Source organism: Manis pentadactyla, chromosome 12 (assembly GCF_030020395.1).
Source record: "Manis pentadactyla isolate mManPen7 chromosome 12, mManPen7.hap1, whole genome shotgun sequence".
In the NCBI taxonomy this organism is placed as follows: Eukaryota; Metazoa; Chordata; class Mammalia; order Pholidota; family Manidae; genus Manis; species Manis pentadactyla.
Window position 1 is genome coordinate 15,647,205 of NC_080030.1, and position 19,588 is coordinate 15,666,792.

Genomic DNA, 19,588 nt, shown 5'->3' on the forward strand with positions numbered 1-19,588 from the left:
AACTTTTCACAAATTAAAAATATTTATTACACATTGTGTTCCACACAATATACAATCTATGTTAATACTAAATGCATTACAAAATATATTTATAAATATATATTGCACACTTTAAATAATACATATATTTTTATACAAAATATAAGCAATACAAATTTGACTCAGTGCCTGTATTCTTGTTTTTTTATTCAAACTCTATCTTCTTCTCCAACAGGTGTTCCACCTACATGGAACCTCAGAATCTTAAAGGCGTCTCAGAATTCCTCCTCCTGGGCCTCTCAGAGGATCCAGAGCTGCAGCCCCTCCTCTTTGGGCTGTTCCTGTCCATGTACCTGGTCACCGTCCTGGGGAACCTGCTCATCATCCTGGCCGTCGACTCTGACCCCCACCACCACACCCCCATGTACTTCTTCCTCTCTAGTCTGTCCCTGGCTGACACTGGTTTCAGCACCACCACTGTCCCCAAGATGTTGGTGAACATCCAGACCCACAGCAAGTCCATCTCCCATGCAGGCTGCCTCACTCAGGTGTCCTTTTTTTCTCTTTTTGGGTGTTTGGACAGCCTACTCCTGGCTGTGATGGCCTATGACCAGTTTGTGGCCATCTGCCACCCCCTGCACTACCCGGCCATCATGAGGCCCCGCCTCTGTAGCCTGCTGGTCGTGGTGTCATTTGTCGTCAGTCTTTTGGACTCCCTGACTCACTGCTTGATGGTGTCTCAGCTTACCTTCTGCACAGATGTGGAAATCCCTCATTTCTTCTGTGACGTCCCTCAGCTTATCCTCCTCGCCTGCTCCAACACCTCCACCAGTAACATATTAATCTATTCTGTTAGTGCCATCTTTGGTGGCATCCCAGTCTCAGGGATCCTTTACTCTTATACTAGAATTGTCTCCTCCATTCTGAGAGTCCCCTCGACAGGGGGGATGTCCAAAGCCTTGTCCACCTGCGGCTCTCACCTGGCCGTGGTTTGCCTGTTTTATGGCAGAGGCATTGGGGTGTACCTCAGCTCATCTGTGTCCTGTCACCCAGGAAAGGTGCGGCAGCCTCCGTCATGTACAAGGTGGTCACCCCCATGCTGAACCCCTTCATCTACAACCTGAGGAACAGAGACATCAAGAGGGCACTGCAGAGGATTATCAGCAGAGCAACCTGATCTCGATATGTTTTATCCTTTTGGTTCATAGGACTGGAAAATGCAGCAAAATCCAACATGCACAACAAGAAATTCTGAGTCTCCAGGCACATAGTGAATATGTAGTAATCTAGTTCTCTGCCTTTGTTTACAAAATTCTTCCTCTTAGTGTAAGTGATGGAATCGGAAGATGCTTCTGGATTTACCACTGAAATCACAGCCAATCCGGGATGTCGTGCGATCGTCCATCAGTCCACCCTTCTCACTGTCCTCATGCATCACCCAGGTCTCTTGGTCTGGAGTAGTTTTTCTTCTATCATTGCAAAATAAACAGAGCTCCCTCTTTCTTGGTACTTATTGCTTCTTTATTCTTCTATTAATTATTTTCTGTTTTTCAATCTCAATCCTACCTTTCAGATGAAGACGTATTTGAAATTTGCCCCTTAATGATCTTGAGAACATTCTGAGAAGATAGGGTGAATATTTACATTCCTGTCCAAACTGGACTCTTTTGAAATGGAAAGGTATGTGCACTGGAGCCTAAGCGCAGATGTTAAAGTTAATTCAGAACCTATGTTGTGGAAATAGAAAGGCCAATAGCACCCTTTTTCGTACAAGCCTTTTAGTGAAGTTTGGAGGTGTGATTGGGTCAACTGTGGACTTCTGCTTCAGCTTCTTGTTTCCTCTGCTACAGCCTGGTTTCTTTTCTCCCATCTTTCCACCTTCTCTCCCTCCTTTTGTTGGTTTCTGCATCACTGTGTCTCTCTTCCTTCTTTCTATACCAGTGGATGTACTTCAAGGCAGGTCTTCTCTATCCTGTCCATATTTATTAATTTCTTCCCCCTGTCAGTGTCTTTACAGTCAGGGGCATCCTCCATGCTGGCAGTAGCATTATCCAGTTTATAGACCCAGTCTTAAGTCAGGTTCACCATAATGCCTTCAGAGGCACCATATATGTCGACAGATCTTTGTTATGAAAGAGCAGCAGCAGAGGTAAACAGGGGTCTGGGCAGCAGCCCATTCTTAGGGTTTCAGACCTGAGCATGGCACACAATGGCTGATTCCTCTTCTCACCAAAGTACTCTATCCCACCCTTTCCCCTATAACTCTTAGCTTTCAGTGTGATCACTACTTCCTGGAGCTAGGTCTTTAGTGTGTGTGTGTGGTTTAAATGTTGGCTCTGTGTGAATTTCCTCTTTTCTATCACTGAGATATAATTGCAACAGAACATTCATTTCAGGTGTACAGCAACATGATCCAATATTTGTGTTTATCACAAAATGATCATGATGATGCCTATTATTAGACTCAGGTATACAACATAGTGATTCATTATTTGTGTATTTCAAGAAATGGTCACCACAGCCTCTAGTGGATTTCCAAAGTAATTGATTTTATATTCAGATTTTCCTCATGATCAGTTAATAAGAAATCAATCTCTGAGTTCCTCATTCCGAGAACTCTGGCCCAGGTGGGCTGCAGAGCTGATATTTAGAAAGATGCATCAGGTCCTCATACCCATACATCCCACTCTAGCCCTCTGTAGAAGCCCAAAGCACATTTTATTCAAGGGTTCAAAAATAGAGATTCTAAAGAAATGTATTGGGAGAGAGATGAGCCCTTTCTAGTTGAGCAGAAATCAGAAGCCTCTAAGCATCTTTGCTGAATGCCCTTCAACATGGAACGACTGCAGTTCACCTTTACATCAGCGGAGGGCTCCTGCTGGTGCAAGAGAAGCAAGAGAGACTTCTGACCATATGGCCAAGAGAAACAGTGTGGGGTCTTCAGAAACACTCAAAACAGTGTAATTTCTTCCATGTGCCAGTTCTTCTGCAGCAAACTTTTGCTGAGAAGATGCTGATATGGAGAGTTGGAGATGATGGTAGCAAGAGAGACATCTCTAGTCTTGGGCATAGAGCCTGAATCCCTGATGGAGGGAGGTTTTGAGGGTGGGCAGCTTTCAAGCTGCTCCTGACATCCCCTGCCTTCTGTATTCATGCCTTGTGTATGCCATCTCTCATTGACCTGGATTTCGGGATTTGCATGCAATGAGTAAAAAGGTCAAAAATATCTGGGTCACACTACAACATTAATGTGTACATAGACTCAAACTCTCAACTTGCCAGCCTCTTCTCCTCTGCCACCTGCTCACTCTGCTAGAAGGCAGCCACCACATTTTCAGCGACCAGTGGGGAGCCCACATGGCAGGAAACTAAAAGATGCCCAAAGCTGACTGCCCAAGAAGCACTGAATCCTGGCCTTGCCACAGGGCTGAGCTTGGCATCAGATCCCCTGTTAGTCATGCCCTGAAAAGACCACAGCCTCCATTGAGACTTCAGACATCTGTGAAACCCCATATAATATTTCATCAAATTTTTATTTTGCAAATACACTGAAGTAGACTATTATTTCATGAAAAAGATGCATGCAGAAAAATTAAAACTTTGGTTTTCATTCAAGTTAGCAAAAAACATACCATCCATAACCCAAAAGCAGGACTACAGAGAGAAAAATGGGAGGTTCTCCTTAGAGACATAAATCTTAACAGAGAAAATGAAAACTGTATGAGATTCTTGGTATAAGAGACATAATTCTCCCCAGACAGTATGATCAATTCCATGAATTTGCAGACATACAAGTCGGCCATTGCTTCTTCTAACTGACAAAGAAACGTTGTATAAATTTAAAAAGTCTGTGAGGTGGACGCTAGGAGTAGCACAGGGGAGCTTGCTTCTGAAAACAGGAGCATCCGCACTTCTTAATACATTCCCTTTACCTCCTCCTCTTATAATCCCAAGTCATCAGAGACGGGGGAACATGGACCCGTTTGGCTAATTAGGATCTCTGTGCATTGAGTCCTGAGGAGGTATAAGAGTAAGTAATCTGCCTGTGCCTCCAGCCCTTTACCATTTAGCCCAGGTTCAGGGGCTTTGCATCTCTGTCCTCTCCCAGAACCGCTGTCGGCATCAGGAGGCCCACGGCTGACTCTGCCTTCCTGCCAGTCCCGAGGACAGAGCCTGAACCGTCAGCCCGTGTGGGGCAGGACAGGGGCAGCAGATGCTCATTCCTTGGTGACACTACTGCAAAGACACGGGACTGCCTGGTGGGTCCCATGGAGACAATGGAGGGAGGAGGGACCGTCAGGAGTATTTTTTTTCACCATGAAGATAAGCAGGATATTCAGGACAAATGAATGGGAGGCACCCATATGCAGAGCTCAGCTCACATTCTTGGCTAATGTTCTAGATCATGTTCTTGATTCTGAGGGGACAGGAAAGTTCTTATTCACAGCTTTACCGTTCTCCCACATGGTCCTGCCTTCGCAGAAATCCCCCAGCCCCACCCGTCGGAGCAGGAAGGAGTCCATCCATTCCCAGGGCACCCAGACACGTCTCTCCTCCCAGCCCATGCTGGCACTTCTCTCCCTGGCATTCCAGGCAGAGACGCACTGGTCACTGCGCTCCCTCCTTGGGCTCCTGACGAACCACAGTGCAGAGCAGGGAGTCGCCCCTGCGGAGCCAGCGGCAGCGGTTACAGCTGAGGCACAGGCAGAATCCCAGAGTGCTGCCCTAAGAATGCACCCCAGACCTCTCTCCTGTCCCTGCTCTTTGATTTTGCTGCCAAGGCCACTCCTGCCTGCATTCTGTCCTCGATCCCCTTATCCCCTCTCTATCTGAGGGAGACCAAAAGGCAGAGGGTTTGGCCCCCTTCCCACCAGGACACGGCTCGACAGTAACTGCAGGGAGCTCACAGACTCTGGGTGTCTGCTTAGTCTCTCATTGTACATAGTGAACAGTTTCAGTGTATGGATCAGAGACCCAATGTTTAACTTTGAATCTAACCTGTCCTATTTGTTATCTGTGTGACACCGGTGAAGATTTTAGTATCTCTGATCCTCAGTGTTGTCATCTGCTGTCTAGTGGACACAACTCCATGGAGGAAGATTTCAACATAATGGGTCCTGAATCTGGGAAAAATATACATGATGGATGAGTAGAGTAAGAGCAAATTAAATTAGACACGTTTATTATTATCAAGGCTATGCACCGGAGACCCAGCTTGGATATCCTGTGATCTGTAGACCTGGTTTCATTTGATTCTGAGAGGATATTTTATTTTTGTCCTTATGCAAGTCGAATCTGAGTACCTGGAGGGAGACAACTGAATCTCATTCATTCCTGACTCCCCAGAGCCTGCACTTTGCTTGGCACAATGTAGTCTATAAGAACAACAATTTCTATTAGATATTACATAGATTACTCCCTGGTTCTAGGAAACAGAGCACATGCCCTATGTGTTCCGCACACTGGATACCTTCTGCCTTTAATCTCCCTCCTTCCAGTGTCATTCTGCAATGCGAGATAAAAGACAAATCAGTGTTTGTATACAGACCCTGAATTTTCCAAAGGCCCATCATTTTCCATTTAATAGAGTCTTAATTGGGAAAAAGCTGTGGAGAAAAATCTCCATGAAAATGAATAAAAGACAAAGGAAAGAGTATGAGAAAGAAATATTTTTGTATAGGTTGAGGTTCACCTGATGATTTCTGCTTATCCCAGGAACAAGTTCCCTGGGGACACGATACACTTGTAGTTCTCTGGCACTTAACAGAATAAAAGACCATGAACCCTTTATTGGGATTGCACATGATCCACTCAGTCCACTATGCTAATGACAATCCAAATTCTGACTTAAAAACCATGAGTGACTATTGATCAAGTGCTGACCTCTGTTGGGTGTTGCCCATGTCCTAGAGCTGGGACTTAGTCTCCCTCTTTCTCAGGAAAGGACACCAATCAGATCAGCGAGGGTGAGAGTTACACACACTTCGTATTTAGTACATGAAAGATGAAGGACTCAGCCAAAGGTCTCCTGATTTCCATCTGGGCACTCTGTGCACCCCACCAAAGCAGAAGTACTTTCTTTTGAAACCTGCTTTACTCCTAGATGGGCAAATGGAGGTAAAACCATTCATTCCTTCTCAGGATTTGGTGAGTTCATCTGTGAATTAAGGGAATGGGCCACGTGGTGTACAGGAGTCTTTATCACCTAAATGCTGTGGGCTATGTGGTTTCCTATGAATAGTAATGTACTTTGTAGACCATTTTGGAAATATGAGCTATTGAAATATTATTCCCTGTAAAAGATGGGAATTTTCAAGTGGTTCTATCATGGGAAGACCATAGCTAGACAAACTTGAGGGATATTTCTGGTCTATATCTTGACATAAAAGTAATTACTTGATTATTCCTGATTTTTCCTTTGGGAAAAAAAATGTAGGCAATTAGGTGTAAAATTTAATGTATCTGTTTTTTCAACTGAAACAACTATCTTTCTTGAATGTATCTTAGAGAAATTCTTACTTGTGTTACCGAGATAGGCACAAATATTGTATTAAGAGAGGTGTTAGAGGTTCTCTGGCTGGGGCTCTGTAAACTTCATGGACAAAAGGCATCACAAGAAAAAGCAAGCAGAACTTTAATAGTTTGTTCTATTGTACAGAAATAAATAACTGTAATAAACAGAAATAAAAAACTTTAATAGTTTGTTCTATTGTAGTACAGAAACAAATAACTAGTGGTAGTTATTTATTCCAACACATTTTTTCTTTTCCTAAAGGTATTTCAGCTACATGGAACCTCAGAATCTTACAGGCATCTCAGAATTCCTCCTCCTGGGCCTCTCAGAGGATCCAGAGCTGCAGCCCCTACTCTTCGGGCTGTTCCTGTCCATGTACCTGGTGACCGTCCTGGGGAACCTGCTCATCATCCTGGCCGTCGGCTCTGACCCCCACCTCCACACCCCCATGTACTTCTTCCTCTCTAGTCTGTCCCTGGCTGACACTGGTTTCAGCACCACCACCATCCCCAAGATGCTGGTGAACATCCAGACCCACAGAAAGTCCATCTCCTATGCAGGCTGCCTCACCCAGGTGTCCTTCTTTTTTCTTTTTGAGTGTTTAGACAGCATACTCCTGGCCGTGATGGCCTATGTCCGGTTCGTGGCCATCTGCCACCCCCTGCACTACCCAGCCATCATGAGGCCCCATCTCTGTGGTTTGTTAGTCCTGCTGTCCTTTCTCATCAGCCTTTTGGACTCCCAGACTCACTGCTTGATGGTGTCCAAACTTGGTTTCTGCACAGATGTGGAAATCCCTCACTTCTTCTGTGACGTCCCTCAGCTCCTCACCTTGCCTGCTCTGACACCTCCACCTGTAACATAGTCATATTTCTTGTTGGGACGATCTCCAGGTTTCTCCTCATCTCAGGAATCATTTTCTCCTACTATAGAATTGATTCCTCCATTCTGAGAGTCCCCTCAGCAGGGGGGAAGTCCAAAGCCTTCTCCACCTGTGGCTCTCACCTGGCCGTGGTTTGCTTGTTTTATGGCGCAGGCCTAGGTGTGTACGTCACTTCGGCTGCTTTGTCTTCCCCGAGGAGTGATGCGGTGGCCTCGGTGGCATATGCGGTGGTAACCCCAATGCTGATCCCCTTCATCTACAGCCTGAGGAACAGGGACCAAAAGGGGGCGCTGTGGAGGACTGTCCGCACGGCAGCCTGATGGCGAGGCCCGTGCTGCCCTTTCTGCTCAGCGGACTGGAAAAGGCAGCAAAACCCCAGCATGCCACCCAAACGCCTGAATCAGCGGTCCCGTGGTTTATGTGCACGCACGCATTCCACTCTCACAGGTGCTCCCCTCAGCATGGCTCTGAAGGAGATGAGACATCATTTTGCCCACACACACCCAGGACCCGGCCCTCCGGGGTTGTCTGTCATCCCTCAGCGCACCCCTCTCACCCCCTCAGCCCCAGGGCTCTGGGTCAGGAGCGGTCTCACTGTGTCCCTGAGAAACCAAACCCCCGTAACCCTCTCCTGCTTGTCACTCACCACTTCTTCCCTGTTCCCCTCATTTGTTTATACTTGTTAGGAGGGTCTAAACCATACCTTTGAAACCTGGACAAACGGTAATATCTTTCCCCTTAATGATCTTGACTGCATTCTGAGCAGATAGGATGAGTATTTAATTTCCTGTCCAAAGAGGGTTTTTTTTTAATTGAAAGGGACACTTTTAATAGTTTGAACAAACTGCTAACAGTTGGAACTTTTCTAGAGAAAATTGGATGCATATTTCCAAGGAAAGATGGAGAGGACTGTGGATAAAATGAAGGTTCTTGTTGCCAGGATTCTCACCTGGCCCTGGTCAGCTGGCTCACTACACACGTGTGGGCAATATGTTTCTATTGACACCATATAGAGAGCTCTGCCCAGTGCTCTGCGTGACACGGTGACACGGCTGTAGGAGAGCAGAGCAGAGGCTGGAGTCATGGCAGCGCCAGGGACGGAGGCACAGAGGACGGCTGTGAGGGCAGAGGGGCCCAGAGGCAGGGACTGGCTTTCTGCATGCAGACTCGCTCTGAGTGGACAGGATTTTAGTGACTGTCCTGCCACCATGGAAATAAAGTTGATTGTAACCCTTTCACCCCCAAGAGCGTTTTATTGTCATTTATTTGGTCACACTGAATCCGTAGCAAACTTGCCCAGGGCTGAAACCCATTGGCAGGACAAGGACCTTTCAGAGCACAGATATATCCCACCGTTTTTCTGATAATGATCTTTCCTATTTTGTGCACTTTCCCCAATCATATTACATACGTGATTAAAGTTCACACATACCTATGTGTTAGGATATGTATATATCAGCACACATGTATACATATACATATATTAGCATACATATATACTAATTATGTATTAATATATACTAATTATATATTAGTAATATATATGTATTAGTATGTGAAGCAATATACATATTTATACATATATAATAAACAATTCACTTAATATAACTACAAGGTATGTCATTGTGTTTCCTTAAGAATTATAAAGGCATACAAGTAATGAGCTGAACATTGCATCTAAGTCAGGAAAATAGTACTACAGTAAATCCAAAGCAAGTTGATGGAAATAATGATAATGACAAATATCAATTAAATAAAGAAGAGTACTGTAAAAAGTGTCAATAAATTAAAAAATTGTTTTCTTGACAGCATTATTAAAACCTATAAATCTCTTTCAAGATTTAATGAGGAATAAGAAAAGACAAATAACATTAGGAAATAAAACTGTCATGACTATAGAGATGTAAAGAAATAATTGAATGCTATAAAAATATTAATAATGTACAAACATAAACGAAGAGGGCCAATTCCTAGAAACTGAGGACCAACTAAAACTGTTAGGCAGGAAAACAGGTATGAATGGGGTGGAAAGAGAATAAGGCCAGTAAGCCAACTAGAAGGGACTCAAAGAGTTAACCAGTTAGAAATAGAAAGCTCAGAAGGCCAGGAGCAACCAGGCCTAGAAGTTTGAATGCTCCCTCCCCAGATAAAGAAAAGTATCCCAGCATAGCCTATATTTTCACTGTGTCAGTTAGAACACACCATTGTGAGAGTTACTTTAGCTTGCTCAAAGGCCCAGTTTATTCAGGAATAAGAATTCTGTCTTAAAGTTAATATTGCATTTTAATCAAATGGACAGTGACTCAGCCCACCTCGGAGGCAGGGCAGACAGTCTTGACTGATATTCTTCCAGACAGAAGATGATATCCTGGAAAGGAATCAATGTAGTGTGTTTCTTGCGTTAAGTTAAAAAAAAGAAAGAAACTTAATGTCTTAACAACGATGAACATTCTGGGACAATCTGGCTGGTCTGCACCTGGTCCTTTGTTGGTTCCTGAAAATCCTCAAGTGTCTGTAAAACTCCAAACCCTAAGCCTTTCAGTGTGTTCCTCTCTCTGAGGTCGCCCACACTTTCTAAGTGCGTAGCCTTAAAACTTAATCCCAAACTTTCAGTGTGCCTCTTCTCTGGGGTAGCTCACAGTCTCTTTCTCCAAGTGTGCACTTGCTCTCTTTAAATAAAGCTTAAACTTTTCAGGGTGCTCCTCTCTCTCTGAGGTTGCCTTCATTTTTCTTTAAGTTTCTTTAAATAAAACTTTTACTCTGATTCACTACTGTGTCTCTGCCCTTCAATTCTTGGCTGTGGCAGGGACAGGAACCGAGGAAAATACATACAACGCTCCCACCCCCACCAACATAATTGGCTCAGGAAGCTAATGTAACCCTGAATAGCTAAACATATATTTCTTTTATAATAAAGGCATTTAATCAGTGTTTTAAAATTTCCTACACAAGAATAAAAATGTTTTCATAATTCCACCAGTGAAAGAACAGCTCAATTCAAATTGATATAAATGTTTACAAGGAAGAGAGAAATGGGAAATGTTCACTTAATAAGAATAATTGCAGCCTTATACCAAAACCAAACAGATGTCAACTCATTACTAAAAATAACTGAGAAATCTAAAATAGAGTGACCATATCATCCAGCATTCTCCTTCTGAGCATGTGCCCAAAATAACTGAAAGCAGAGAGCCCAGCAGGTAAGTGTACCATGATGCTCACAGCAGCATTATTCACAGCCACCAAAATGGGGAAGCTTCCCAAGGGTCCATTGCCTGATGAATGGCTAAACATAAACACAGTGTCTCCACATACAAGGGAATATTATACGGCCGTGAAAGGGAAAGACATCCTGGCACATGCTACAAAATGGGTGAACCTTGAAGTCATTATTCAATGTGAAATAAGTCAGTCACAAAGGGACAAAATTCTTTTTAATCCACTTTTATGAAGTATCTAGAATAGTCAAATTCATAGAGACAGAAAGTAAAATGGTGGTTGGTAGACCTGCACTGAGGGAAGAATGTGAATTTTTATTGATTAATGGGGACAGAGTTTCAGTTTGGGAAGATGCAAAAGTTCTGGATATGGATGGTGGGGATGGTTGTTCAACAATGTGAGTGTGTCTAATACCCCAGCACTGTACAGTTTAAAAGGGTTAGTATGGCCAATTGCTGTTCTATACATTATACCAGAGTAAACGAATGAAATAAAAAACCACACCGATGTCTCTTAATCAAAAGGAAGTGAGGATTACAGGAAGGAAAGGAAGCCCCAGGCTCTTCGATGAACCGTGCATTTTCTCTTTCCCCTCTTTAGCTGTATCTGGAAATCCTTAGGGACCGAGACCACATGGACCAATCTGCCTAATTATGAGCTCTGTGCTTTGAGGCCCCGAGGCTCCACAACTGTGAATAATCAGCCTGAGTCTCCAGCCCTTCGGAGTGAAAGTGCTGATGGTGTGGGTCCCGCGCCTGTGGCCCCTCCCTCACGGTCTTCAGCATCAGGACGCTGATGTCTGAGTGTGTCTTTCAGCAGGTCCTGAGGACAGACCCTGAGCTTTTGTCATCTGCCAGGCAGGGGAAGAGGAGATTTGCCCTCTGTGGTTATGGCCCTGCAGAGTCACAGAGCGGCCCCGTAAGTGTTGAGGGTGCCGACGAATAGAGGAGGGGCTCCTGACAGTATCGTTTCCTCCTCATCAGGGCAAACAGCACAGCCGTGACAGGCGGGAGGGCACCGACGTGCAGCTCCGGCTCTGTGCCCTGGGGAGTCTACCACTTGTTTAGGCTGCAGCTCCAAGAACACTTGCTCTGTTTTGCTTCCCCCCACACCGGGTCTGGGTCATACAGGCGTCTCCCACGTGGTAGCAGGAAATGGGTCGTGCTTATTTGGCCCCTAATATGCAAAAAGAATCCCAGAGGTGGGGGTGGACAGTAAGTACAACATCTAGAACCATTTTTGGTGTGTCCTAAGTGCCAGGCTCTGAGCTGGGTATTGTATGGGGCATCCAACTGCACAATCTTCCACAAGGTGTACATGCACACATTACTATTTTATAGAGAAGGAAAGGAACATGGCATTTTTAAGGGAATTTGCACCCGTTATGAGTTGGAAGGGGATGAAGCTGGGTTTGAATCTGGGCAGTCTGACTCCAGACTCAGGGTCCCCGGCCATCCCATCCCTGTTATTCCAGGCAGATATCCTCCCCCTGCACCCCATCAGCTCACAGTGCTCTCCACTTGGGGTTCCTGGTGGGTCACATTCCCTGCTGTACCAGCTATTGGAAGAGTAGCCTAGACCACATCGTAGGGATCCCAGAAGGGTCAGTCCAGGATAACTCAGCACAGCCCTCTCTCAGGGTCCCCCTCTAGGTTTTCTCTGCAGCTGTCTGCTTCTCCCATGTTTGTATAAACAGCCCCCTCCATCCCAAAGGAGACAGGAAGTCAAGGACTTGGCTTCCATTGCTAATTGGAAATTGGAAAATATTTTAAATTTATTTTTCAGATGTACCTGTGGTTAAGATCTTTGGACCTCTGCTCAAAACATTTTGAAGCCCAGGAAACAAAGTTGAATGCAGAGGAGTCACACTGACCATGTACTTTTGAATCCCGTCAGCTCCATTTATTATCTGTGTGACATGGAGCAAGGTCTTAATGTCTCTGAGACTTACAATTGTCATGTGAGTTGATTCCTAATTGGTGCAATGCCATGAGTAACATTTCAACAGATAATGCATGCACCTTATAGGATACCTACATGATGGATGCATAAAATAAAATTTATCATTAGTAGTATTAATTATAAGTGTGATCTTCATGTCATTTGACATAAATGTCCGGTGATCTGAAGTTACAGTTTCCCTACATTCCCTGAAAGTTTTTTATTTTTTACCTTGTACATATAGGTACTTGGTGTATGGAGAAAAATGACTAGTATCCTTTATGTCTGATTCCCCAGAGCATTTATCTGATTGGCAAAAAGGAATCACCAGAAACAAACAAACACTCTGTTAAATAATGAAGAGACCCTTCCATTGTCCACAGAAACAAAGCATAGACAATAAGCTTCCACACGCAGGGACTATTCATGCCTGTGTTTCATCCCTTATTTTAGGAACATCTCAGAGGACTAGAGACAAGATAAAATAACACTTGTTCATATCTATGTCATGGACTTTCTTTGGGATGTATTATTTTTCATGTAATTGCTTCTGCAGCATTCAACTATTAGAAAGTCATGGCAGAGATTTTTTTTTTAATTGAAGGGTAGTTGACACACAGTATTACATTACATTAATTTCAGGTGTACAACATAGTGATTCAACATTTATATACATGACAATTCTAGGTACCAGCTATCACCATACCAAGCTGTTACAATATCTTGACTATATTCATTACATCCCGGTTACTTATTATTTTACCATTGGAAATTGGAAGTGTATACTTTTCTTTTCTTTTTTTTTTGTGAGGGCATCTCTCATATTTATTGATCAAATGATTGTTAACAACAATAAAATTCTGTATAGGGGAGTCAATGCTCAAAAATGTTAAAAATTGAAAGCAGAAACAGAAAGAAGAGGTATATGTTATTGCATGGGCTTAGCTGCATTTTTGGATTTGAAGTCATTCCATGCCTCAGTGCCCTGAGATAGGAAAGCTTTTGATGTCCTTACCACATAATCCACGAGATTTTGGTAAGATAGTTCATTAAGTACATTGTTCCAATAGTGACTGAAATTCTTGTTAAAAATAGTGACCAAATATTTATTAAGTTCCAAATTTCCCTTAGGTCTATTTCCATTGTTTTTGTTTTGTTTTGTGTTTTAGATTCCACGTGTAAGTGAAATCATATGGTATTTGTCTTTCTCTTTCTGACTTATTACATGGGTTTGCTTCATTCTTTGGTATCTGACTTAATACCCTCTAGGTCCATCCATATTGTTGCAAATGACAAGATTACATTCTTTTTATGGCGAAGTAATATTCCATTGTGTCTATGTACCACATTGCTGTCCATTCATCCATTGATGACCACAGATTGGTTCCATGTATTGGCTATTTTAAATAATGTTGCAGTAAACATATGGCTTCAGATAGCTTTTCAAATTAGTGATATTATTTTAAGAAGGCTGGTTAACAAATTCTTTTCATCAGAAAAACATGAGAGTATTACCAAGCTACTGCACAAAGAGTAAAAGGAAATGGTAAAGAGGGATCTCACATGCCAGCTTATATGGAGTCAATTTCAATAACTGTATAAAATTAAAAATCCAAGATGTTTCCTTAAAATTTCCTCACTGTTAATCATTCCCAGGTTCATTGTACAATGTCTTTGTGATCAGCAATGCTGAGTGATTTATGCATTTAGCTAAACCGTTTATATTAAAATTTGATGCCCTTGAAAGCCAAGGATACAAGTTATATATTAAATCACTTTTAAAAGGCCACCTACATATTTAAGTGAGCACTTATTTCCATGAAGGAGGGAAATCAGAAATCAAAGAATGAGGCACACCTATGAAGAAAAGTGACACATAAAAATATCCTCTGCTTATGTGCATTGGACTTTAAACCAAATCCATCCAACAAGCTCTAGCACTTAAGAGAATCCTTATAAATATTCTAAATCAAGGGAATTCGTAGCACTTCATATGATTAAAATATATTTGACTGCTTCTTGACTTCCTTTCACTACAATTGTTTCCTTTTCTTAAGGGGGAAGGATGTTTCTTATCTATGCTTTTGACTTAAGAGAGTTGGCTCTTTTTTACTGCAATCATGGATGTATTATCTCTACTGTTCTTGTTATTCTAACATTCTTCACTCGAGCACCTCTGACTGGGTGTGCATTAAGAAGGCTGATTGGAGCACAGTCCAGAAATAATTGCTCATCGCACTGGGGTGTATGGGCTTCAATGTGGATACTTCACCAGTAAAAAACTGAAATCCAAAATATAAATACAGTGATAGTTGTCACTCTTATTCCTTTTATTCAACCCACTTTCTCTTTATTTCTTTATTTAAAATTCAAAGGTGTCAAAGCTACACAGAATCACAAAATCTAACAGGCGTCTCAGAATTCCTCCTCCTGGGCCTCTCAGAAGTCCCAGAGGTGCAGCCCCTCCTCTTCTGGCTGTTCCTGTCCATGTACCTGATTACTGTCCTGGGGAACCTGCTCATCATCCTAGCTGTTGGCTCTGACCCCCACCTCCACACCCCCATGTATTTCTTTCTCTCCAGCCTGTCCCTGGCTGACATTGGTTTCACCTCCACCACAGTCCCCAAGATGCTGGTGAACATCCAGACCCACAGCAAGTCCATCAACTACTCAGGCTGCCTCACCCAGATGTGTTTTGTCATGGTTTTTGGAAGAATAGACACTTTTCTCCTCACCGTGACGGCCTATGACTGGTTTGTAGCCATCTGTCACCCTCTGCACTACACGGGCATCATGAGTGCCCATCTCTGTGGCCTCCTGGTGCTTGTGCCCTGGCTCATCAGCTTGTCATACTCCCTGATGAAGAGTCTGTTGATGTCGCGCTGTCCTTCTGCTCCAGACGGGTAATTCCACACTTGTACTGTGCACTCGCTCAGGCCCTCACGCTTGCCAGCTCAGACACACTCAGCAGTCACACCCTGCTGTACGTGGTGGCTGCCTTTCTGGGCATTGTCCCCTTCTCGGGGATCCTTTTCTACTATACCAAGATTGCATCTACATCTTCAATATTGAAAATCCCATCAGCTAATGGGAAACCTAAGGCCTTTTCTACCTGTGCATCTCACCTGTCTGTAGTTTCTTTATTCTATGGGGCAGGGCTTGCTGTGTATCTCAGTTCCAATGCACGTTCTCAGAAGGGCATGATTGGCTTGGTGATGTACACGGTGGTCACACCCATGCTGAACCCCTTCATCTACAGTCTGCGGAACAAAGACATGAAGGGGGCCTGAAAAAAGCTTTTGGGAGAAAACTCTATGATCACTGAAGAGAAGGCTGGTTGTGGGGTTTTGATTTGATGGCGGTAGCAGTGGCTGGCTGAGAAATATTGAGTTTTGCTTCTCACCCATCCTCTGTAAGTGACATTCATGGGAATTGCGTGACAAGTATTTGGGCTTAAGCCTTACGGTGGGTGCTCTGTTATCTCAGTTCTGCTCTCCACATGCCCTCCTTTTACGTACCCGTCACTGCACCTCCGCATAGACTTCCAGTACTGCGGGTCAGGGCCAACTAGAAAGCTGAATGACAGTCTTGCAATAGAGCGTGATTTTATGGGCTTTTATTAATAATCATTGGTCGTTCTTATCAAATTCATTCATTCGGCAGTATTTACTGAGTACCTGTGGTGTGCCAGGCTCTTACAGGTGTCGGTAGCAGAGCAGTCAGTGGAAAAAATAAAAGATGAAAATCTTTGCCCTCTTAGAGTTTAAACCCTGGATTTATATGTCCAAACAGAAAATACACTGAAGGATAAATTATTTATTTGGTTATTTGTGAGGTCAAACTTTTCTCCATATGTTTGTTTACTACATTTCCAAAAAGTGAAGAGAGTGTATTAGCAGAAATACAAAAACCACAGGATCCAGAGTATCAGAACCAACCAGCATCAAATCCACTGTTGGGTCCAGTTGCCTTCTTCCACAGGAGTCCAGACAGTGATGAAATGTGGGTGAAAGGGGCCGTACCTTCAAGTGCAGTGTCAGGAGAGAGCCCTGGATTACAGCTCAGTAGAGTCAGAGTTGAATCACAGGATTGCCGCCCCCTCAGTATGTGATGCTGAGCAGCTCAGGGGAAGTAGAGTATGTCAAGATTGGTGGATCCCCGATGAATGTCTATTTTCCTGTCTGCCTCACCATAAAGAAATCGGATGATGTGTTAAGTCTTTAGATGGTGGTGTTTGCCAAGGCACAGCAGGAAGAAAACACAGACATCAATACATAAATATTCATCTTGGTAAAAGCGAATTACTGCCCACTCCAGGACGGAAGGAGGCTGACAGCATCAACGTGTCCCCGCGCGCAGTCCTAGAGGGATGTTACCACTGAGAAAACCATACTGTGGGCTTCCAAAGGGGGACCCATCTCCCCTTCAGTCTCTTTCAGGCTTTAAGTCTGAAGACTGTCTTGGAAACTGAGAGAAGATTTGTGATTTTGATTAATATCTCATAAACCCAAGCATTATTTTACTGCTCTTCTCCCATCTTATGGATGTCCTTAAAAACAGGCCCTCATAGAGCTAGAGGGTATTATGCTCAGTGAAATAAGACAGGTGGAGAAAGACAAGTACCAAATGATGTCCCTCATTTGTGAAGTTTAATAACAAAGTAAAACTGAAGGAACAAAGCAGCAGCAGATTCAGAGACTCCATGAAGGGACTAGTGGTTACCAAAGGGTAGGGGTGTGGGAGGGCAAGTGGGGAGGGAGAAGGGAATTGAGGGGTATTATGATTAGTTCATATGGTGTGTGGGGTCATGGGGAAGACAGTGTAGCACAGAGAAGACAAGTAGTGACTATGTGGCATCTTGCTACACTGATGGACAGTGACTGCAATGGGTGTGTGTGTGGGGTGGGGGACTTGATAATATGGGTGAATGTAGTAACCACATTGTTTTTTCATGTGAAACCCTCATATGTGTATATCAATGAGACCTTAATAAAAAAAAAAGATAAAAGTAGCATTTTAAGCCAGTGGGGAATGGGCGAATTTACTCATAAATAAATTTCTATTTACTACCTAATATATTTGGGTGCAGGGGACATGTGAAGAGTTGAAACATAACTTGTATCAGAGTAAATCCAGGTAGATTAAAGGCTTGAATGTGAGATCTGAAGCTTAAGGACGGGTGGGTCATAAGCACTCATATAGTTTTGGTACAGGATAATTTGCATAACTCTTTGGAGGCCAATTTGGTAATAGCTAATAAAACAAAGAGATGCTCATATAAAAAAATTGGTGACTGCTATCATTCTCTTTGTGAGGTCAGAAAATACTATTGGGGAACATGCCGGAAAAACCCACAGCTCACATCATATTCAGTGGCAAAAAGCTAGAAGCTTCTCCTCTAAAGCAAGAACAAGAAAGTATGCCCACTCTCACCACCTTTATTCAGACTAATCCCATAATGCCTACTCACAGGTACAAACAGTCCTATTTGCATTTGTTCAACAGAGGTTGTGACCACTTTGCTCACGACTGTCTTTCCAGGGACATAGATGATGCCTGGCACACAGGAAGTACTCAACACTCATAAAGGTTAGATGTATAATAAAGGCTGAGCCCAAAAGCACCAGCTAAAGCACAAGAACGAAACCTTCAGGCTCATCGTATGCCTGAATGTAAGCACAAAACAGAGTATTAAGGGTAAATAAGATGGACCCGTATCTGTTTTAAAAGAATAGTATGTCATGAACAAGTAACGCCTATTCTAGGATCAGGAAGCTTCTTAATACTAGGATGTGTGTTAAGATAATTCAACACAAAAATAGGGCAATGAAAGGAAATCATAACCCTAATCATGACAGAAAATGTAACATTCATTCCTGTGCTTAGCAGCCAGGACTGAGCCTCTGGCTAAATGAGGAAATTAAGGACAATTTCTTAACCCAATGAGGAATGGTTGTTATAAAACTGAGAACAACAGGATATTCTATATTAAAAAATAAACTCCCTGAGTTAGATTCCTGAAGAAGCCGATGCAGTCTATGGCAACTGCAATCACTTGGTATTCTTGATAATCTCTGGAACATTGAAGAGACTGGTAAAATGAGAAAAGGAAACTAGCCTGCGTCCCAAACGTCAGAAATAGTTATATTATTTTCAGGTGATCTTGAAGATACCTGACTGAAACAGAAATCAACCAAGAATTATTAAGTGTTATCAGTAAGTTGAGTCTGCCACAGAAATAGGAATACAGTAGAAAAACCCAATCATATGAGAAATAAAATAGACACTTCTTGCATAACAGATCAAACAATAACCTACAATTCATGTCAAAGAGTGGAGAAGGCATGGGGACTCCTGGAAATAAGTCTTGATGGAGAGCGGGACTAGAGTCCAGAAAGACAGAGCAGGACACACAGCAGGAGCTGGAGAAGACGGCTTTAAATAGAAACCAAAGCACCTGCAGCCACAGGGCTGCATCTCTGTAGACTAAACGAACATGGGACGGTCCCCGTCTCATTTTTCTGGAGGCAAAGCCCAGTACCCACACGCTCTCTTTTCCTTCTTATCCCACCAGCCCTCACCGGGACACAGAGACCCTCTTGGTCATTATCACTGATCTTTCTGGTCTCTGCAGTCTGTCCTGTGGAAGCCCATTGGCTTTGCATCTCGGCTGGGATCAGAGAATTCTAGGAAGAAAACCAATGGGACATGCTATGATCAACTCAAGGGCTGAGTTCTCAGAGCTTCTCGTTAAGTGAAATGTTCTATTGGCTTTCCTCTCTCCCAACAATTCAGCTCCATCTGGGTACAAAGATGAGAGAATGGACAGTTTCCAGTCAATTTTTGTCTGTGTCAGCAACAGTGGGGGATGAAGAAGGTGTTTTTTCCAAGGACAAATTCCTCTTTCTTTGGTTTGAATTCAAATAACCAGGAGTCCCCTAAGGGATGTGTGATTTCTGCAGGAAACAAAACCTGGGGGCAACTTTCTGTGATGTTCTTCTCTTGAAGAATCTTTGGAGATTTCAAGGATCCCTTGGTCGCCCACAGTGTGC

The 19,588-nt window shown here is 43.3% G+C and overlaps 1 protein-coding gene and 1 pseudogene across 1 annotated transcript; both read left to right on the forward strand.

Moving 5' to 3' along the window:
• The first annotated feature begins 218 nt into the window (after positions 1–218).
• LOC130680080 (olfactory receptor 18-like) lies at positions 219–1,156 on the forward strand (annotated as a pseudogene).
• A 5,611-nt stretch (positions 1,157–6,767) lies between these two features.
• LOC130679738 (uncharacterized) lies at positions 6,768–15,892 on the forward strand. Its single transcript, XM_057489177.1, is given in 5 exon segments — positions 6,768–7,317; positions 7,320–7,687; positions 12,070–12,164; positions 14,912–15,411; positions 15,414–15,892. Coding segments are annotated over 5 exon segments (1,992 nt in total).
• Positions 15,893–19,588: the final 3,696 nt, after the last annotated feature.